At 35.2% G+C, this 23,972-nt stretch overlaps 1 protein-coding gene across 1 annotated transcript in view; it reads left to right on the top strand.

The window, feature by feature from the left end:
• DPYD (dihydropyrimidine dehydrogenase) overlaps window positions 1-23,972 on the top strand; it is a 369,420-nt gene that overhangs the window by 331,503 nt on the left and 13,945 nt on the right. The window contains exons 9-10 of the mRNA XM_065885362.1: window positions 19,602-19,709; window positions 21,431-21,600. Coding sequence (XP_065741434.1) covers window positions 19,602-19,709; window positions 21,431-21,600 — 278 coding nt within the window. The remainder of the gene's footprint in view (window positions 1-19,601; window positions 19,710-21,430; window positions 21,601-23,972) is intronic.

Below are 23,972 nucleotides of genomic sequence, written 5' to 3'. Positions count from 1 at the left end.
CGGACCCACGGAGGCGGGGAGAGAACTAGATCTTCCCAGACCAGGATATATGGTATCTGGTCTGGGTGTCCGTGGGGTCCTATGTTAAAGACCCTAGACTTGACTAGCCCAACCTTATCTAACAGAAAAGATCCTTCGGGTGGCCACCCTGTCTGAAATGTAGGCCACTCAGAGGTACACAGCGTTTGCCATTTTCCTTTCCTTACTTCTACCGAAAGGTTGTGGGCCCTAGCCCTAACTTCGGTCCAGTGGCTTAGGGTAAGAGAAAGAGGAGTCGTCATAGTTTGTCCCATTGTCGTCCGTCAAAAGAAAGATAATAGTACAGAAAAACAATAAAATTTCAAAAGACACACATTGATATTGCCGCCGCGAACTTAAACCCGAAACCAACTCAAATTCAGATGGCAGCTTATATAACCTGCCAGAACCAGATGAAGGGGAGACAAAATTTGTTTCTCCTTCCAGATGGACCACCAGGGCGTCCCCCGGGGCCCGTGGACACCAGCTTTCGGCACGTCTGCCTAGCCAGGAGTCCAATACAGATTCCACAGCAAGCCGGTTCGCACGGCTTTTTCCTAATGGCGGCTAGCAACAAACAAACGACAAACAAATAGACAATTGGGCTCGAGCCTACCTGATACCTCCGACTCCCGATGTTCTTGTGACCCGGGGGCGAGTGCGGATCCCGGACGAGCCCCCAAATGTTAGACCCAAACGGTCTACGAAGGATTCCAACTCGCCCAAGAACCGCCAAGAGTCGAGAGCCGTTGCAACACGCAAGAGGTTTATTAGGAGCCGATGCACCGGGGTTCCCGGAACCTCACGCAGGAGGCCGATGGGGAACCCCTAAAAGCGGAATCACATACTTTTTATAGGTTTATTTACTCATAGGGCGGGTATATTTTCACAATGATTGGGTAAATGTGGTGACTTTTGAATTCATTGGCTTAGGAACTTTTGTCCCACCTTCTGGCCGTTATAGTTGTTTGTTCATTGTGGCGGTTAGGGCGTATACCTGTTACGGGCAACTGGAAAATTACCCGCTGTCTGGCAAGTCCCCGTCAACTGAAAAACTCCAAGAATTGGTTTCGATAGGGAGAAGGAGTGGCGCACGATAGGGAGAAGAATTGGTTTAGATAGGGAGAAGGAGAAGGAGTGGCGCACGATAGGGAGAAGAATTGGTTTACGGGAACAAGTGAGGGGGTGGAAAGTCCCTAAAGGCCCCACAAATCCCTTGTCGGGGAACTAGATCCCACATGCATGCCTCAAGTAAGAGTCCACAAGCTGCAGCTAAGACCTGGCGCAGCCTAAATAAATAGATTTTTTAAAAAAACCCAAAACAAAACAAACAAAAAACAAAAACAAAAAAAACAAGAGATGAGTTCTGTACATAAGCTGGCATTTACAGTAGTCAAATTATAGCAGTTTTTTTGGTCAGATAGTATAGTACTGTTAAGATATCTAAAAGAAATGTTTTTAGTTCCACAAAGCTTTCCTGAACCAGTGTTCAAGAAGTGCTACTTGATTTTCTTCTAAATGTCCTCTTTTCTGCCCCTTACCCAACTCTGCCAGATCTGGACTCCGAGTTTCATGCTCTTCTACCTGGATCTGGGTGTCTTTTACTTGAGCACATTGCAATCAGATTTATCATTCTACTTACCACTTGACTGGGTCTGACAGACCCCAATTTCTTTACCATTTAAGATGCTGGCACATCCCTGAGTTCTTTCTCATTATACCATTAATTTAGCATGGCATCAACTAGGAAAAAAATGAATGCTTGGTGATATTACTTTCATAGAACAGCTAATTAAAACTGATCAGCTTTGAGCATACATAGAACAAAATTGGACTGAATTGGCACACTGGATAGGTTAAAATGTTACTATCCTTTTCAAATCAATATATATTTTAACTATCTGGTTAATAGTCATTTTAAGAGACAGAATAAACATAATTTTCCATTACTAAAATTCACATAGAGAAACAGATTCCTTTAGTAATTCACTTCTGTTAGCTGAGGTGGAGTCATTGTTCTTAAAATAAAAATGTCAAGATGTTTCCCACTTCTGTTTTCTTGTTTTTTTTTTTTTTTTTCCCAGAGTTTTCAAGCCAATCAAGATGTCGTGGATTTCATTAAATATTTAAAATCAAATGATAAAATAAATCACTCCTCCCTGGTAAACAGCACCATACCCTGCTTTATTGGTTTTAGAATATCAGTTGTCTACCACTGCCAAATTTGGGCCTTTTGAACTGTGAACCCATTACACAATTAATAAACAGAGAAAAGGCAGCTCCTGTAAAAGGAATCTATATTTATCCTTTACGTTTTCACTAGATGCTGATTTCTCTATGGGAGGAAACAGGACAAATGTACTTTTTGCCAGGACTTCATGTAAAAACCTTGTTACCTGCTATATTTCAATTTTTTAGTCTAGAAATATTTGAAATTCACTTATAAATGTGTGCTCTGAGCTGATGACTGATGATTCACTCTTGTTTCCTCTCTGCCTAAGGCATAACATATATCCATCCATCCATCCAGTTCTTTACTCCTTCATTCAATAGACATCTATTGACCATCCCCTATATGTAGCTGGTGTTATGATTGACACTTTATGTAATTAATTTCATTTGATCCCTATAGCAGCCTTTCAAGACAAATGTTACTATCTTAATTTTGTAAATAAGAAGGCTGATGTCCAAAAGTTAAACAGCTTGCAAACGTCAGATTGTTGTCTTCTGCTCATCTTTGTTTCCTAACACGGTCCTTTTTACATAGGGAGCAGTTACTGAATGTTTATTAATGAATGAATGAATGAGCCAGAATACATTTTATTATAGCTAACACCTATTTTATACCCATGAAGTACTACACATACTTCCATGTTTGTCTGTGTTCTCTCATTTAGTCATTATAAAAGCTCTACTAAGTTCAGTGCTATTCATGACCTTATACTTGCTTTACGGATGAGGGACCTGCGGCAAAGGTGGCAAATTAATATGCTCAAGATCAAACAGCTTGGAAGGAGCAGAGCTGCGAATTGAACTTAGGCTCTGCCTTTGGGGTCCGTGTTCTTCACCAGCTTGCTCTGTTTGTTTGTTTTTGTCTAGCACAGTACATGATGCATCATGAATGCTCAAAAACTGCTGCAATGATGTGGAATGGGAATTTTTGTCAGATGTATTGAAAATGCTGTTTTATAGGAACTAGGGAATTTTCAAATTACAGTTGCCTGAATTGTCCCTGTAAACTGCAAGAACACTTTATTTTTAACAATAAAATATCTTCTTTCTTATTTTTATAGAAAAATAAGAATATTTCTGCATTTGTTTGTAAATGCATTATCATATATATGTATGTGCATAGAGAGAGAGAGACATGGGTATAGATATAAAGATATAAAACTAACAAACTGGTGATGTCTTTTCTTCTCGAATCAATTTGCAATTTAAAGTTCCCGAAATGTAACAGTGTACCTAAATGTAGGGATTTGAAAACAACTAATCATGATTATTTTAAATGATAATTTTCATAAATTATGCATTCTTTAATTGCTTAAACATAAAGATTTTCACACAAAGAAGTCTGGCACAAAATTATAACTATTCTAAGGAAATTCAAGACAGAAAAAGTGATTCCACTTTAAATCATGTAGCAATAGGACAAATCACTATAAAGTCTGTTTCTGTAGGCAGTTGATCATATGTCCACAAAGACAGCTTTGCTTTTTAACCCATTGTGTACACATTTTTCAGTATTTAGCTCTGTTGATAGAGGACCCTGGAAGCAGTGAGGGTAATGAGGAGGAATGGTAGTTTAGATGTATTCTTTCCTGGAATGCCAGTTGAATTAAATCTTTCATTCCCACTGCAGACATACAAATCTATACTCTCCTTTCAAGATGAATCCAGAATCAGGAGTCTGCATTCTTTTATTCTTGGTCAGGAGATTAAAATTGATCACAGACCACACAAGGGAGTCGGCTATAGTATCACAGCTCAATGCGGTTAACGAGGACAGCGCTTGCCTTCTGATCTCCTTAACTGTGCACTTACAAGTTACAAATATTATTGATTCCAGGGGTCATCTGAGGCTGTGGGCAGGTTGTGTGACTTGACAATATTTTGCTGTTTTTTAAGGGATAAGAGCTATGAGCCTTGATAGCAACTGGGACAGGGATAGTTTAAATTTGACAAATGAAGATTTATACTTTTTTGAGCTGGCAAAATCCTTCATGTAGAAATAATGAATGAAAATTTAAGAGTTGATTTAACATAGGTCAAATGACTCACAGTGAAAGAAGGAAAATAACGCTTTCATTATTACCCTTTCAACAAAATGAATTGATGATAGGTTTGTCATTGTAGATCTGTGCTTTAAACAAATGAATAATGCTTAGAAAATCCTTTTTACAAGACATCATTTAAATTTAAGTAGGCATAGTTTACCTAAAATCTTTGAAAATGTAGCGTAGGTGGGATATGTGAATAATTACCTGCTAATCTGTAAAGCATGTTTTTATCTTTCTTATGAATAAAACTACTGTATTAACATTCAGAAAATTTAAGGTGCCACAGATCATTGTATGCTAAAATTTCAAAGACTAGGTTATGGTTCCTTTTCTTCCCCTGATAATAAAGATTATAGACTATCCTAAACATATATTCTATGTAATGGAAGAAACACTGTATTTAAGAGCTTTTGCTGGATTAATTCTGGCTTTGGCACTTACTAGCTATGGGACTAGCTATGGGCTTCAGAAAGCTTGTTTCACTGCCTTGAACCTCAGTTTGCTCATTTTTTGAATGGTCATAAAGATGCCTAGCCGATAAAGCTGTTGTGGAGCTCCAGCACACAAGAATTATTGTTAAGTGGCAAAACACGCTACAAACGTTAACTCAAAATATTTATTACTACTGAGCTTATATGAAGTTGAGCCTGAATTTAGGACAGGGGGTGCTGAAGAGAGCTTCTGAACTGCATTCTGTCTCCTCTCCTTCATAATCTACAGAGTACACTGGCAAGACAGCAAGTTAGACTCACAAAAGTGTTCATCGTGGCTGGAATGTACAGCTATTGGATTAGATGAAATTGCTGATATTGGTTTTACATGAACCATGCTCTAAGCAGCAGAACTCAAACAGCTTAGCAGTAGACTATGACTTCTTTAAAAAAAACTGAAAATATTTATAAGAAATGACCCTAATATCATATTTCAGAAACTGAAAAAAAAAAAAATCAAACATCGACTGCTCACTTCATTAAACCACAGGCATTTGGGATAGAATGCATTATTCTATGTTGACTTTAAAACGTGTAAGATTTTTACTGATGATGTCAAGATATATGCTTTTATATCATGGTTAGAGTGGTTCAGGTGCTTTTGAGTATAATTTATTTTTTGATTGTGTGTATATTGCACAGTTCATAGGGAATTTAAATCATTTCCAAAGAGCAACCCAGAATTTCAGTTTGATCTCCCTGATTAATCCACCATCCACTGTTACTGTAGTTTCTTCACCTTGTAGTAGTAAAAGAGAGGATGATACTCTTTGTCTATGTAATAGACTCCATTATAATGAAATTATTTTCAACTATTATTAAATTTCTTATGTCTGCATAATGCTTAGTGATTCAAGAGTTCTTGGAAAAGCTCAGAGGACGAGGTGCTAAAAGCTTCAGTTTACAGAAGTAAAAGCTAAGGTACAGAGAAATAGGCTAATTTGCTACACACATCACGCAGCAAGTAGGTGGGGGAGCTGAGAGCAAACATAGGTGTTGCTACCTTGGCCGTGTATTTCACCTGTCTGGGAGTCATTATTTGGTTTTCCTTTCAGAAGTCAGAAAAATTTGTTGCAGGGTGAACCACATATCAGTGGGCCCTTTTGTGGGATTTCCAAACGTACTAGAGGTGGAACAACAGCTCCCTAATTCAAAGCTTCAGTTTTGACGAAATTCTTTAAGAAGCCCTCCTAAAGGCAGTTTTTTGGGGTTTTTTTTTTTTTTTTTTTTTTTTTTTTGCGGTATGTGGGCCTCTCACTATTGTGGCCTCTCCCGTTGCAGAGCACAGGCTCCGGAAACGCAGGCTCAGCGGCCATGGCTCACGGGCCCAGCCGCACCGCGGCATGTGGGATCTTCCCGGACCGGGGCACGAACCCGTGTCCCCTGCATCGGCAGGCGGACTCAAAAACTGCGCCACCAGGGAAGCCCCTAAAGGCAGTTTTTAATCAAACAAATATTATACAAGCTAAGCTACATCCATTTTCTGTTATTCGTTCAGAATTTAATTAATGCAGAGTTGCCATTGTTGACTAATTCTTTCTTCTTAAGAATGCATTTTAGTATGAATATGTTCTCCACTGATACTGATTCCTAGAAAGGCATGTGTTATGTTTCTCTTCTAGCAAAATCTTTTCATACTTTGGCAGGCATTACCACTAGAATACCTTGCAGTGTGGGTGTCAGTATAGGGTTTATCCTGTTTCCTCTTCCTCTTCTGATTTGCCTCATTTAAATTGATTTTCATAGCTACAATACATATATTTCTATTTTGTTGTTTTTGTCCTCTTTTATGTTCCCTCTCAATAAATCTCCTTTAGCTATATTATCTCCAAAAACAATTAATTAATTAATGCTTTTATTTCCAAAATAAAAGTGACCTTGCACTATACTTAAAATTCAAGAAGGATGAGTCCTAAAATCAAAAGTACTCTTTAAACACCTGTTTCTTGGTACATTTTTATGCACTGGAGATATATATATATATATACATGTATATAGATCTATAAAGTCTGAACTGATACCGCTCTTCTCTTGGCTTTCAGCATACTGCTTTCTCCTGCCTCTCATGACTGACTGATCCCTCCTCAATTTCTGTTTGGGCTCCTTTTCCTCTTTCTTCCTTTAAATGTTGTTATGTTATCTAGGGCTCAACTGTTGGCTTTCTTTTCCTCAGGATTAGCTCATTAGCATTCATGGCTTCCAGTACAATCTCTTTGCTGATACTTTTCAGATCTCTTGGTCCAGACCAGATTTCTCTCATGAGCTTCAGCCTTGAAATTTTACTTGTTAATTATCTGTAGAATGACTTTACTGGATATCCCACGCTCCGTTAAATATGTTCGAAGTGGAACAATACTGTTGCCCTAGCATCTTCTGCTCCTCTTCCACTGTCCTGGGCCACAGTCAAGCACACCACTGTTGAGGAACCCACTGAAACAGGAAGCTGAGGCTCAGCCGTGACCCTTCCTTTCTCTCTACACTTTTCAACCACGAGGTGCCAAATCCCATGAAATTAACCCTTAAAGACCTTCAGGATATGTTTTTATTCTCCTGTATGTATCCCCACTGTCGGTATCTTAGTGTGAATCAATCTTTTTTTTTTTCCCCATTAAAGTTACTGTAATAGGAGAAGAAAGTGAAAACATACCTCTAAGGAATCCAGAGGCACAGTTTCAAATCCCATATACAGAATTTCTTTGAAGTAGTAAAATTTTATTCGAAATTTGCATTTAATTCCTCAGCATCTCCATTTTTGTCTTAATATAAACACCATAATTTAAAGTACTTATCTTTGATTGAAATTGTTGACCCAGGAAAGTAGGCTGTGTTTGTACTGAGGCTGTGGACACTCCCTGTAATGCCATGTTAGTGGAGGTTACTAATAATCCAGGTTGAGAAGTACAAGGTTAGTGTTCCTGTCTTATCCGGATTTATGCAGCATCCCCTTACATGATCTAGTTCCTTCATTCTCACTGTCTGCAAACCAGGTCTACATACTGCTACCAGTTTGTCCTTGTTAATATACAAAGCTGACTGTATCATTTCTCTGCAGTGTTTTCTCTGGGTAAAATCCAAACTCCTTGGTGTGGCTTGCATGGCCTTTTATGGTCCGGGGCCTGCTTATCTGTCAATTTCAAATGTTGCTATTCCTTCTCTCCTATCTGCTCCCCTGATCACACCCTAGTTTCATTCAGATTGAACTCTTACCCCTTCACACCTTTGTATATGTTGCTCATTCTTCCTCTTTCTTTTTCTACCATGGGAAACATTCATCTTTCAAGACTGAGCATAAGTATCATTGTCACAGCTGAGGTGAACTGTGTTTTGTAAGGGCTCCTGGCACTTACCTATGCATCCGTTTGTCATAGCACTTATCTTGCTTTCTTCTATTTCTGGTTATATGTTCTTCTCCCACTAGATTGGAAGCTATTCATCTCTGTATATCCCAAGTTCCTCTGTATCCCAAGTACAGTAGGCACTCAATAGGTATTAATGAATAAGTGCTTAAATAAATGAAACATCCAAAATTTCTATTTCCATCTTATCTTAATAACAATTAAAAATCACAACCAGTATCCAAAGTTGAAAGTTGAACAGGGTAGACTATAGTTTTGCTTGGCTTTTTTAAGCAACAGAAATTTCAGAACTGGGTATGTAGTGAATATACATTGAATCTGCCAAGTTTTATATGGTTAATCACCAATATCAAAGGAAATTTCAATTGGCATTAAGTTTTTAAAATTATCTGTAGTTTTGGTGGTTGTTGTGGTGTTTTATATTAAAATTATGTAAGTGTTAAGAAAGAAAAATATCAAGGAAGGTACAAGTATGAAAGTAATAGGATTTTGGAAGTTAAAATACATAAAAGCCAATTCATTTACTAGTATTTACCACATGCTAGTCACTGTGGTAAGCATTTATCATATTATTGAGATATATTATCTAAATTAATTTACCTGATTTCATAGATAAGGAAGTGGAGACTTGAAATTTAAGTAACTGTGATTATGCAGGTTATACAGCCAATATACAGTGGAGTAATAACATGAACATAGTTATGTCTGACATCAAAACTACAACTTTATTTTACCAGACCTTAATATATTTACAAAGTCTTATATAAAATGGTATTTATTCATGATGTGTAACAGTTGTCAGGTGTGGATAATTACATTGCATTTTGGCATTTGAGACCACACTCCATGCTCTTGGAATGGCAGCTGGATAAGTGGTATGGTATAGTTGAATTAATCTTAGTCAATGTGATTCTTTAACCATTTTTGAGTCACAGGCTCCGTAGGGGGTATAATGAAAGGTATAGACCCTCTGTACACATACACTATAAAATGTACACATGTACAAAGATACGTTTTCATAGTCTTGGATTCCTTGAAAATCACAGGCAAGTTTCAGAATTTGGTTTCTAGATAATCTGCCTATTTTGTGGATGAACAAACTGAGGTTCAAGGTCAACCATATGTTTCTGAAATGGTTGACCATGTCTATCCATCAAGAGTGTCTTTGGAAAGTGATTACTTTGTGGAATTTTCTGAATTCCTAGAAAAGTATTCTAGTTTCAAGACTCTAACTCAGCAATGCATCAGTAATACTGAGCACATTCCAAGTATATTTAATCATGGAAATAATTAAATATTTTTCTTATTGCATACACATTTCTTTAAAAAAATCTACTAAGATAAGTATTTTCTTGTAAGATTTATAAAAACCACAGCAGTGACTTAGAATAAGATAAATAAATTTGTACAGAAATGTATCATTTGAGTAAAGAACAAAATGCATAATTAAAAGGTAAAAGAATTATATTGTAGCAAAACCAATATCTATATTTTCTATGTGTAAATTTAAGTTGTTTCAGCAATATAGAGCTGTACTATGCTTACTTGTCCACATAACAGTTCTATAAGGAAATGCATTTTGTAATTCTTCTAATTTTAAAGATGAGAAAACTGAGGTTTAAAATTTAATGACTTAGGCATGAGCTTATAGCTAATAGCTAAAAAGTAAAGGTCAGGAGTCCATTAGAAGTCTTTTGATTCTGAATCAGGCAGCTCTCCATTGTTTCACAGACATGCCTGGGGAGAATCAGGTAGATGCAGAAACAAGTTTCGGCAGCTGAGAGAGTCACCAAGCACATTTGGTGCATGGTCTTTATTTTAAGGCCTGCCACTTGCTTCCTCAGACTTATATTGTTTCACTTTGCAGAGCTCTGAAGGCCAGAGCATACTTGGGTAATTCAGAATGATTCTTAGCTTTCATTTCAGTTTTAATCCATGACCTCAACTCTTGCATTGTGTTTCACTCTTTTTATTTCAGTACTATAGCAAAGATTAGTTTGGCTTTAAAGAAAACAGCTTAACTGCATTACCAATTATAAATGCATGTTATATTAAAATTTTTTACATAAAGTTTTTGATATACAGAATACTTTAGCCTCACAATATAGCTGTAAAATTCATTAGAACGATTACAAATAAAGAGGTTACCAGTACGTATATTTAAGAATTTATTTGAGTAAAAAATTTAGAAGTACAATTAATAAATACCTTTGAGAAAGTAGCTAATACAATACAATGAATGTATGGTACATTTACTGGTGATTAACACATTAGTAATACTTTTGAGATTACATTTTTAAAGCGGTGTTCTCCCTTCTACAGAATGTGTGTTTACGGTGGCAGCTTTAATGCTGTTTCCAGCTGTGTAGTTCAATAAAGTATGGTTTTAGGTGGTTGGTTGAGGGTTTTTTCCGTAATGTATGTCGATGGAGATAAGTGTTTTAATTACTTTTTTAATGTCTGTGCTTTTGTATTTTTCTCCTCTCTTCTCTTTTATTTCCTGCTGTTGAGATTACTGCCTCATCTCCACAGCAGGTAGCTGTAGCAAATTTGTTTTCTTTGTAAGCCTGGTAGATTTATTTTGTAATATAACTGTTCCTTTTTAGTATTTTATTATTAATGATTTCTTTACTTTGGAATATAGTATACTTACATAGTGCTAAATAGTAATTTTCTAACACCATCTAGGAATTCCAGTCATTAAGAAAAAAAAATCTTCGCCTGAGGCATATTCTTTGAATTTTTTTGCTTACCCTTACTTCATGATGTGAGGATTAAAATTTAAGGAAATTGTTTTATAGCAAAAGCCAAATGAGAATGAGAAACAGAGAAAAGAGAAGGGAGGAAAACAAATAGAAAAAGCCCAAGAGATAAAGCACACTTTAATAAATAATACCAAAAATCAAAGGGATATGTATAATTTTGTGACAGAAAAAGAAAATTACGTTAACATGTTTTCTAGAAGAGGGATTTTAATGAGATCTTATTTTTATATTAAAATTAAATTTTAATTAGTAAAATAACTTCTGCTAATTACAAGAAAATTGGATTACAAAAATATAAAGAAAAATAGTTCAGCTTCTTTTTTTTGGTCCAGGATTTTGTTGTTTTGATTCCTTCATATGTCCCTTTATATAGAAAGAACAATAGATAAGGTGGATCCTGAATATAGAAGTTATTTATCAGGAAAGTAGAAAACACTCAAGGATATTTTATCTGTCTTTGAGTTCTTGGACAATATTTTATTAATTAAAATAAGGTCTCTCTCTCTCTCTGTTTTTTCCACATGTGTAAAAGGAGTAAAAATTATGAGACTACAAATGCATAGTGAATCTTATTCTCATTTTGTTATATGAAATTGCTAGATATTTTATTACAGATTAAAAATCCTCTAGAAGAATTTTAACCACTTAGATTCAATTTACTTCACATGTGTTGATCTTGTGAACACATTGCTTTATTAATATGTTTATATTTTCTGTCACCCATGAAGACTCTAAATTGGAGCCTGATATTAAGCTCTAATATGAAATTTTATGAACTGATCTCGTTGGTATAATAGAACTTATACATATTTTCTACATGAAATCATAGAAGCAAACTGAAATACGTTTGCAACTTCATAGGAATTATTACATTTGTTTACTTTACTCTCTTCTCCAATGCTTTTAAAATTATACTGTTTTCATAATTAAATACAAAAAGAAGATCTTAGTTCAGCGTCTCTCCGATTTTCAAAATTGTATGAGTGTTCTTTACTCCTCTTAGGTCTGGATGTCATTATTGTTATATGTTTCTGTATAGAAAAGTACCTTGTGTAATGGGAAAAAATATGATTTGAGATGGTGATTTCATTCATAACATCTTTTAAGAGTCTTCATCTTGTTATGCTCTAACGAATTATGTGATCCATACAATTAATGCCTGTGGTCATATATATATAGAGAGAGACTAGACAGCAGTTATACAGAACAGATATTTATTGGGGATTTGAAAAATCAATGAGATGAATACTATTGTGATATATGGTGATCTGATTTCATATGTGTTATATTGAATCACTCCACTCTTTCTGAATTCAGTCTGAACACCCAAGAGCTAAACACATTTACAGTGGGTTGTCAGAAAAAGATGGGGAGTTTTATTGAGAAAAGAAGCACAATAGGGCATCATTGATCTGTTCTCTTTCTAATCCATATATAGATCTTAGAATGATAACCCTTACGGCACTGTTTTCCCTTGGAAGTAAATCCTTTGAGTCATATAAGTGATCTTTAAGTGACAGATGAAGAACTTTATAATCCATTGTGAAATTGTGGAATGCTTAGGCCCTTGAAAGGAATATTTTATTTCCATATTGTAATCTCAACTGTTTGGGCTTGATATCAAAATAGTTTACTTTTTCTAGTAAGTATATAAACACATATATCCATAATACATGTATTTATGAGTTATACCTACATTTACATATCTATGTACAGCCATTTAAATATCTTCTTATGATTAATTGCAGTATCTTCTGTTTGTGAAAGTGTATACTATGAATCTTTTATAATGTGAGTCTTTATTTTCCATAGTTTTTATATTTTACCCAAGACGGTAATAATGATTTACATTTGAATGTTGTTTTAGATTTACCAGAGTGCTTTTATGTGTACTTTTCCACCTCATTTCAGAGCAACCCTGTACATAAGTCAGAGATATCTTCGTTCCAATCAAGGCAGTTAGCTCGATTTACTGTGGTAATCATTCTGCAATATATACAAATACTGAATCTTTATGTTGTACACCTGAAACTAACATATGTCAATTATAGCTTAATAAAACATAATTAGATAAAATAAAGGAATTTGACAGCCACAGTATTAAAGGTAATTTTACCCAAGTACAGCTAGAAAGGGGATATAATGAGACTAGAACCCAGTTCTCCAGACTCCTAGGTCAGTGGTCTCTGAGGCAGGATGTTAACTAACTGCTGCAATTTGAATGATGCCTTAACCAATAGAGGGTCTTAACCTTGCTATTTCCTGGTCTTGAAGCAGTATGGTTTGCGTCCATTGTAGTCTGTAGAATGAATGAAGTTAGAGGAATACCCTTGTCTTACCACAGCCTTTCATTCTAACCAATCTGTCCAACGCTGACCGCTTAAATGTGCAACAGTGTGAATTGTGAATATGATGGATTAGATGAACATTTAATTTATGTCTGTCCGAATGTGTCCTTTCATTATATCAAACAAAGGCTTTTAGGGAGAGAATGCAAATAAAAGGAATCGTTTATTTCACATCTATGCAAAGAGCTTTACATATATTGTTTTCATTTTACTCTCCTAACAATCCTATGATGAGGCTGCTGCTGCCCAGAAAGGGTAATTTACTTGCCCAAGGTCAATGGCTAGTAAGAGCTAGAATGAGAATTTTAACACAGAAAGTCTGACTTAGAGCTTTCACTCTTATTCAGTACGCTGTATTTACAAATGATAGAAATAAGTCAGTTGGCATTGATATTTTAAAAAGACTTAATAAACAAAAGTAAAGAAAAACAATGGTTACACAGGGACATTTCTTACAAAGACACAACTGCATAGCTGTAGTAGATAGCCTCGTGTCCCTTAGTGAGGGTTTGTTTAATGAATCCATGTTTAATCTTCACATGTTAATATTCTTCCTCATGCAGCACCATTCCCCAAACCAGGCTTAGCAATGAGGATTGAGATCACAACAACGTGCTTTCTTCTTTGAGAAGACAGCAAAATCTCTGACACAAAAGTACTTGGAAAAGTGAAAAACTTAGGACATTTGCCATCAACTACATTTTGCTGTGCTCAGCCAGTAAACTTGACAGTAGGACATAAGCAGAGGGATTTTATATGTCTACTAAAATCTTCTTATTGAAAAAGCACTCGTGTGAAATAACAAGACAGTATACCTGCAGAGAGAGTTCAGAATACTAGAACATTGCCCATTTCCGTAAGCCAGGAACCTGAGGCAGTCTCACAACGTTCTGTGCTGTCTTCTCCACTTCTGTGGGATGTGTGAGGCTGTCTCCCGTGACATGTCTGTCTGATCACCATCTTCCGCATGACGGCTTAGCTGTCATTCAAGTGAATGCCTTCAAGAATGAGAGGCGTCACACAAATTGTTGCTCAATTCAATTAACACTGAATGAGTTGACCCAGTAAAGTAACACATGCAGACATTATAAAATCTGAGAAATTCTTAAACACGTCCTACAGTAGCTATGAAGACTGAGCCTTAGAAACTTATTCCTCATCTATTACTTACTAGATGATAACACAAAACAGAATATTTAGTATCTTGTTAATGTTAATTGAAGTTGTGCAGAACTTAATATGAGTACAAAGAATTTACTAAATACACTGCTGTTGTATATTCTGTAGTTGTTTCAGAGGGAGGTGCTTTGGAAACAAAGCAAAGATACAGATTTCAAAGAATATCAAATATTGAAAAATAACCAGCAGATACCCAAGGGGAATGCAGTTAAGAAGGAAGACATTTTAGAGAGGAATTGTGCTAGAGAAAAGAATCGCAAAACAAAGATGCAGCCCAGAGAAGCAGCCAGTCTTTTCTCTACCACTAGATTGGAACATTCTGTGTTGTATGCGTATCCATAGCCTTAAAGTGAAACTGAATACATATACGTTGAATGATTACTTTGGACATCACTTGTTATGTAGCAATACATTATAACAGGGTTTAATTATAACCTTATACATGGCAAAGGCAGCATTTTGAAGTTTAAGCATATACTCTACAGCCAGACCATCCAGGTTAGAAATTGGCATTACTACTTACTTGTTCTATGACCTTCAGCAAAGTTACTTAATCTTTATGTGCCTCAGTTTTCTCATATCTAAAATGCAGATAGTAATGCGAGTTGTCTTTTAGAGTTGTTTTGAGAATCAAATGAGTTAGTATATAAAAATCACCTACCTATATGTCAGGCACTTAAAACACTGCCTATAAGTAATCAATACCTGTTAAGTTAGATTTTCTGTAGTATAAGCAACATTTTATTTCTTTCTTTTCTTTTTGGAGAACTTGAAAATGATAATCTTTCAGTACGTCTTAAGAAGGTGTTCCATTGTATACCTTTGTATAAATGCGTGCTGAAACACCAAAAACTTCAGTAACTATTCTAGGGGAACAAAGAAACTATCTGGCCTTCTTGAAAGACAAAGAACACTATATGGATATTACCCTGAGCTGTTTTGTTTGTCAAATCTTTGTCAATTCCTCTTTATTCATAAACCTACTTCTTCCCACTGAAAGGTGAATTAAAAAGTCATTTCGGTGTCATTTTGAAATCATCCTGGTATAGACACTACCTTATTTATTAATATGCCACCTACTCTCAGGGAAATCTTCCTTTGATAGATGGGTATTTGCAAGTTTCATTATCTTTCATATTTCACTTACGGTTGCTTCATTTTTCTTCTTTTGTAGCACTTTGTTTAAATTTGCTAAGGTTTTTTTTTTTTTTTTTTTTTTTGCGGTATGCGGGCCTCTCACTGTTGTGGCCTCTCCCGTGGCGGAGCACAGGCTCAGCAGCCATGGCCCACGGGCCCAGCCGCTCCGCGGCATGTGGGATCTTCCCGGACCGGGACACGAACCCGTGTCCCCTGCATCGGCAGGCGGACTCTCAACCACTGCGCCACCAGGGAAGCCCTGCTAAGGTTTTAATACTTTACTTTGATTTAAGATTTATTCTTCCTTGACACGAGATGTGGAATTTGAAATAAAAATTATAAACTACAGAATAATAAACCTATCATAATATTAATAGATAGTGTTTATTGAGCATTCACTATGTGCCAGGTCCCAATGCTTTATATATATATGTATGGATAGATAAATAGATAGACACATCTATGAGAGAAGAGAAATATAATTATTATCTCTGTTTTAGAAATGCAGAGGTAGAAGATCAGAGCAATTAATTAATTGTTTCAGGGCTCTCTAGAAAGATAAAGCCTTTAAGAGATATATAAAATAGATAAATAGATAAACAGATAGATAGATAGATTGAGTGGTATGATTTATTTCAAGGAATTGGCTTATGCAGTTGCGGGAGCTGTCAAATCTAAAATCTGTAGGCCAGGCCAGCAGACAGACAAAATTTCTTCTTCCTTAAGGAAACCTCAATTTTTTCTTAAGACCTTTGGACTGATTGGATGAAGCTTATCCAGATTATTGAGGTAATCTCCTTTACTTAAAATCAATTGATTATAGATGTTAACCACATCTCTAAAGTGCCTTCACAGTAATACCTGGATTAGTGTTTGATTGGATAATTTGATGTGTGTACTTAGCTATGTACACATAAAACTAACTGTCATAGAACTTACAGAAGATCACAATCAGATAAATGGAAGAGGTAGAACTCACACCAAACTCTGTCTGATGACAAAGACCCTGTTCCTAATCACCCAGCAGCATCATAGTTAGCAGAGAATAGGGTACTTCTGCCAGCTGGGCTGGACTGCCAAAGAGTATGTGAGCAGAGCTTCAGATACATGGTCCTAATAGATGATCTGCCACCCAGGTAGGGGAGAAGCGCTCCGTGGACACTGGGAATCTAAAAGTGAGCATGACTTGAGGTGTGGCTAAATAGGCTGCAGAGATAACCCAATCATAATCATCCCATCCAGTTACTGGCTCGTTTTTCCTGTCCTCAAGCCAGTATCTATAGGTCAGAACGTTTAGCTGGTGCCCTCTTGAACATTTACAGGGAGAATCTGACCCAGTAAATGTTAAATTCATTATAGTGATAAATGCAGAGTGGGGTGAAAGCACAGGAAACTCAGTTGTCCTTGTCAATGTATGATTCAAGTGAAAAAATGAAATTTAAATTTTACCGAAGCTTTTTTCTTGTGAAATAATTCTTGCAGGAGAGAAAACATCATCTCTATGGGTCAGGTGGTGTGTTTAATACGAATGCCTTGCATTTCTTTATATAACAGTTATTTTAGCAGTGGGTCTATAGAAAATAAGCACAGATGTAAATCTCCCTTTTACCTTAACCATGGCAAGTAATGAAAAAGCTCAGATTAGGGATTAGTAAAGGAAGGATCTTGGACTTCATTACCAGAAACTGTAGAATTCTTGTCCACCACTTATATTCTCTGTGCTTTGTTTTTGATCTGTCTTAAAGGTTTTTCCTTACCACATCACCTTGAAATTGCAAAACCCTTCACATTGTTTTCCTTGTTGTGTTTTTTTAACAGGAAAATGGGAAAATGAAGTACCATAGAACATATGCAGTCTCTATAGTATAGTAATATGAAAGGGGAGACAGGTCCTTATTATTTAAATATATATATTTTATATATATATATAAAATAACACATGTTGGTTTGACTAATCAAATGTAGCTTAAACTACAATCATCTTTTAACAGCTTTCAAGAAAAATTGTTTTGTCATTAGAATCTTCAAGTACATATTCAGCTATATTTATGTAACTGTAACCACCCCCATCTCAGTCCTTCGAAAAGAATTACATTAATATATATAACCACACATTTATGTAATAGTTTCCATGTTACAAATAGACTAAGGGATATTCCTCCGTGTCAGAAAATGAAGAAATAAAATTATCCCCGTTTTGTTTATAGAGAAGCCAGAGCAAAGATCAGTCAAATGACTTGCCTAACTTTCTTAGATAATTAAAATAATTTTTAAAAAATGGTCTTAAAATAACCTAAAAACAAAGGGCAAATCTTTTGCGGAGGGAGGAAATGAAAGAGGTGCTAGACAGGAAAGAAAAATGTTTGATTTAATTTGAAGGGACAGCAGTGGTTTATTGCTGGCTATGCACTCAATCCACCAGCACCTTCAGTTTTCAGGTCAGATCAACCTTATCGCACACAACAAAACTCATCTCCTGGGCCATGCTTTTTACTCTGTGTGTCTACCAGCAGCTACCATTGGCTTTCATTTAACTATGAAATAAACTCCTATTTCTCTGGAATGGCCTACTGGTAGACTGAGATTTGGATAGTAAATAACATTAAGCTATAAATTTCCCCCTTATGGAATTGAGATGAAAAGCTTTCCTGTAGTGGGGTGAAAGCTATCAGATTTGCTTCATTTATAGTTTGAAAACATTTTAACCAGCTATTCATATTCTTTTCAAAATGTTGGCAATTATTTCCTAACTAGTTGATACATGCATGTTATAGAACATTTGGAAAATAAGGAAATAATTTTTGAAAACCCAGAATATCCACAGTCCCACCACCAGAAATGATTACTGTTCAGATTATATAGTTTATATATTTTTATAAAACTTAAATCATACTATACACAGTGTTTTGTGTCCAGCTAGTTTATTTAACACTGTATTTTGACTACAATCTGTTACCACATTTTTCAAATGTTTGTTTTAATGGCTGCATTTTGTTCTGTCATGTTTTTCATCTCTTAAAGTAAAACTGGATTATTCATTCTGTTGGCATTTTGATATTCCTCCACCCTTTCTGTCTCTCTCTTATCTTTTTTTGCACTGACTGTTTTTGTACATCAAACCTTTATTTGCATGTCTTAGTATTTTCTTATGATAGATTCAAAACTGTTTTTTAGAATTAGGCACCAGTTTCTACCAAATTTCTACCAAAAGAGCATAACAAATCTCATCTTTAACCTTGCCATATAGTGTAATTTTCTTAAACCCTTTACTTTTTAATAGAGGAGAAATCATATCTCATTGTTTTAACTTGCAGTTCTTAAATTACTAGGGCACTTAAGATTTTTGGTGCTTATAAACTATGTTTTTTGTTATCCCAATTTTTGTTACCCTTTGTTTATGCTTCTATTGAAAACTTAATATGTTCCTCATTAAAACTGAGAAATGTCTTTATGTAGAAAAGACATTTTATTTGTTAAAATATTCTTCTAGCTAATCACTTGGCATTTAATTTGTTTATAATATTTTTGAAGTGTAAAACTAGCTGAATTTTTGTGGTAAAATACTTTTTTTTCCTTCAAAATTTTTTAGTCTCCCCCCACCCCCTTAGAAAGACCTTCCATATTCAGGAACTAGATAAACATATATCCATATTTTCTTTTAGGTTTTGTGATGAATTTTTTATATTTAACACTTTAATACACCAGAAATTTATTTTTATTTATGACATGAGGAAAGAATATAACCTGATTTTCCCCTTAACACAGTATGTGAGTATCCATGTCTCTGTATATGTACATGTGCACATGAACGTGTGATTTATGATGTATTCTTAGTTATGTATTAAAGGTATACTCTGAGGTCTGTTACATTATGTTATGTACATTCTTTTGTGTTAATTTGCTTATAGATTTTTTTCCTCTAAGAACCACATTATCTTAATGATTACAGCTTTCTACTTTCTTTCTAATAGTCAGTAGGAAAAGTCACCCCTCCTTCTAATGACATTTTATCAATTTTTTTACTTAGGTTTGCCAGAACCCAAAAAGGATCACATCTTCCAAGGCCTGACACAGGACCAGGGGTTTTATACATCCAAAGACTTTCTGCCACTTGTAGCCAAAAGCAGTAAAGCAGGTATCACATACTGTCTTCTGTTCTTAATGTTACCTATGTTGTTATGTGTATTATGAATATATATTAAGTCCAGGCTCAGTAGGAAATTGTCCAGATCTCCAGTTCATCCTTTTATAACACCAATGTAAAATGAAAAAAAAAAAATCTGACATTACTGTTAGCCAGAATCATCTATTTGTCCATCCTCCCAATCAAACATCATCATAAGGATTTTTCACTGTGTTGTATACAGGTCTAAACTGCATTATGAAAAGTTGCTTCAAAATAAGAGTGTCCTTAACAAACATCAGAAGATGTTCTTAAAAGAAAAGGCAGGAACTTCACTTTGGGAACTGTTTTATGTTTTTGTTTAAAATAGGACAAGTGATCATGTCTTCCATGATTTGTATCCACACCAGCAGAAAGATTCAGTCTCTTCTTGAACCACAGTTTTATGAAATTAAAACAAAACACTTTGATGGATACCCTAATACCTAGTCTCTGTGTGAAATCACTTCACACACCAAAGGAAGAACAACTGGAAGCTATGCCTGTCCTCTGCTTTGACTGGGCTAGAGTCATCGTCTTAGTGTTAAAGAAGCTATAATATATTCCCTAAAACCCGATAGTCAAACTCCTTTAAATATATATTTTTAAAGAATTCTGAACTTCAGGTATTCTAACATCAATTACATATGGAAAAGATAAGAATCTACATTTATTCTCCTAAAATTGAAAAAGATAAGAAACTTTCTCTCTTAGATCAATCTGTAGAACTTTACAGCTAAAGTTGTGTAACATCTTCATCCTCTTCCTTCCAAGAGAACACGATGCTTGCTAGGGAAGATCATTGTACACGTAGCATGTATTTGAGAATTACAAAAGGCTAATTATGTAATCCCAAATACAAACTCTTTCAAGCAAAATGATTATGCTATCTGTGGTGCCATTTCAAAAATTATAGTAATTTATCTTGTCAACAGTTTTATTTAATCCAATAATACAGAGCTACCTAATACATAGCGAACACCTGCATTTTACTTTTTAAAGAATCTTCATGTGGACATCAAATATTCATATAAATGCTGTTGAGAAATGTTCACTTGGAGAGTCATATTTCTTTTATTGCTCAGTTTTACAAACAAAACCAGGAAAAAAGCAGTAAAAGGGAGAAAGTTTTATTTTAACTATTTCAAGAAAACAGTTCTCAGAAATTCTTCAGTTACCTAAAGGGAACATATTCAGCATGTTAATTTTCAAAATTTACTAAATATACTATACAGCAGGGCTGTATGTTAGAAATCTTATAAGATGATTTCTAAATAAAAGGTTTTAATGAAATATTGCAAATTATTAACTCGGATCACAAGGATCACTTTTTTTCTTCTAACAAACAAATTTAATGACAATAAGTTAAAAATACATATCACAACTTTGACAGAGAGTTTAAATTGATTGATTCCAGTTTATTATGACCCAAACTCTTCAAAATGTGTTATAGCTATCCTTCTAGAAGGCAAAAAAGAAGTTAAAGGTATTGACTATGAAATTACATGTATGAGCATATCTTTAAAGTGGGAATAAAACTGTCTTTCAATGAAGCAGAATAATTTGATAGTGACACTCCATCCTCGCAAACTGCAAGATGCAATTTTACACTGCTTTGAGTACAAGTATCTTTTGAGCTGTCATGCAGAAATGGTTTCTCTACTTGAAAATGGGGTTTTCCTTTCATCATTCAGGAATGTGTGCCTGTCACTCTCCATTGCCATCGATACGGGGAGCCGTGATTGTACTCGGAGCTGGAGACACAGCTTTCGACTGTGCAACATCTGCTTTACGTTGTGGAGCCCGCCGAGTGTTCATCGTCTTCAGAAAAGGCTTTGTTCATATAAGAGCTGTCCCTGAGGAGGTAAAATGGAACCATCAGAAAATATGGAGTTGTCATGCAACAAATTTTAGAAGATGTAAAACTTAATGTGCAGTCTCCTAGTTTAAATCATTAGAATGTTCTTCAGATTGTGAGATGCACATTTAAAAATTTCTGGGTTACCCATAGTTGCTTTTTCTAGTACAGACATTCAAAGTAAAAGAAAATTATTTTATAATACTGATTTGGATACAATGAGAAGTTTATCTTTGTCAATACACAAGTGCTTCTTGTGTATTGTATTCTCAGGGTTAATATCTTTGAAAGGTACTGTATTTAACTAGTACCAGTGGAATGTGTTAAGTCTTGCATATCCAAATACTAGATACTCTTCACAAAATATTTGGATATTAATTAGGAGAATGTGGTAATTAGAGACATTCGGAATTTTCCATAAGTCAAATTTACAAGCTGCATTCAAAGATATCTATATCTATATCTATCTATCTATATCTATATATAGATATATATAATACTTATAGTTAATTCATTCTGCTATAAGGCAGTAGAATGAAGAGATTTCCATTTATTTCTTAAAAGAGCTCTAATGTAAGCATTACTTAGAATTAATAATTAGTTAACTTACTAAAAATGACAGATTTAAAATCATTTCATTCTAACAGGTGACTGGTGACTAATCTTGGGTGAAACATCAGCTGGGTACATGTACCACAGACTTCTCAAATTTTAACGTTAAGGAAGATAATGCCTTATAAAGGGTATTAGTTCTGAGAACAAGAACCAAATGTATTTATAGAAAGATAAATTACTCATTTTATCCAAATCAGTATTATGAATTTGATTTGCTTTAGAATGCCTGAACATATTTGGAGTCTCTATTCTAGGAAAGGATTATAACTGTAGTCAATAGGTAATTTGTCACAATCTCACTAAAATATCAGAGTCACCACTGGTTCATGACTGAGTTAAAAATGTCAACTTTATCCTCCAGGTTTTTCTCCATCCACTCTACCCTTCAGACTTTTCCAAAATCCAAGGTGGAGATAGTCTTGTAATCATAGGAGCTTTTTTCCTGGAGCACCATTTTATTTTACTTATTATTTATTTATTTAATTTATTTTCTAAAACATCTTTATTGGAGTATAATTGCTTTACAATGGTGTGTTAGTTTCTGCTTTATAACAAAGTGAATCAGTTATACATATACATATGTCCCCATATCTCTTCCCTCTTGCGTCTCCCTCCCTCCCACCCTCCCTATCCCACCCCTCTAGGTGGTCACAAAGCACCGAGCTGATCTCCCTGTGCTATGCAGCTGCTTCCCACTAGCTATCTATTTTACATTTGGTAGTGTATATATGTCCATGCCACTCTCTCACTTTATCCCAGCTTACCCTTCCCCCTCCCTGTGTCCTCAAGTCCATCCTCTAGTAGGTCTGCATCTTTATTCCCGTCTTGCCCCTAGGTTCTTCTGACCATTTTCTTTTTTTTTTAGATTCCATATATATGTGTTAGCATACGGTATTTGTTTTTCTCTTTCTGACTTACTTCACTCTGTATGACAGTCTCTAGGTCCATCCACCTCACTACAAATAACTCAGTTTCGTTCCTTTTTATGGCTGAGTAATATCCCATTGTATATATGTGCCACATCTTCTTTATCCATTCATCTGTTGATGGACACTTAGGTTGCATCCATGTCCTGGCTATTGTAAATAGAGCTGCAATGAACATTTTGGTACATGACTCTTTGTGAATTATGGTTTTCTCAGGGTATATGCCCAGTAGTGGGGTTGCTGGGTCGTATGGTATTTCTATTTTTAGTTTTTTAAGGAACCTCCATACTGTTCTCCATAGTGGCTGTATCAATTTCCATTCCCACCAACAGTGCAAGAGGGTTCCCTTTTCTCCACACCCTCTCTGGAGCACCATTTTAGGTATCAGTTAGTACAAACTTATTATGGTACAAATAAAAGGAAAACAGCCGTACTGGAGTAAAGTGACTTGCCTAAGATAAAAAAACAGAAGCTAATTTGATTCATCTTTGTATCCTCATGCATAGCATAGGACCTCAGCAAAGAATAAGTGCTTGAGCAATATGTTTTGAACTAAATATTTTAACTCTTATTTTTCTAAATCTAAAGTCAGAGAAGTTTTCATTATGAAAGGCTGCATCTTGAAAGTTGGAAGGGAAGACACCCCTGAATGGCAATGTCAGTTTACTTCATGCTTTATATTATAGTCATCATCCCATTGGCAAGGGTCACTAGAAATGAGTAGTGGCTATTTCTTCTGCATAAGTAGAACACACATAGACACACAAAAAGAGATCAGATAATTAATTACTTGAGAAGGTAGAAGTTTTGTTTGCTTGTTTGTTTTTTGTTTGTTTA

Source organism: Phocoena phocoena, chromosome 1 (assembly GCF_963924675.1).
Source record: "Phocoena phocoena chromosome 1, mPhoPho1.1, whole genome shotgun sequence".
In the NCBI taxonomy this organism is placed as follows: Eukaryota; Metazoa; Chordata; class Mammalia; order Artiodactyla; family Phocoenidae; genus Phocoena; species Phocoena phocoena.
The sequence above is the reverse complement of the archived record's forward strand: the minus strand, read 5'-3'. Positions and strand labels throughout refer to the sequence as shown.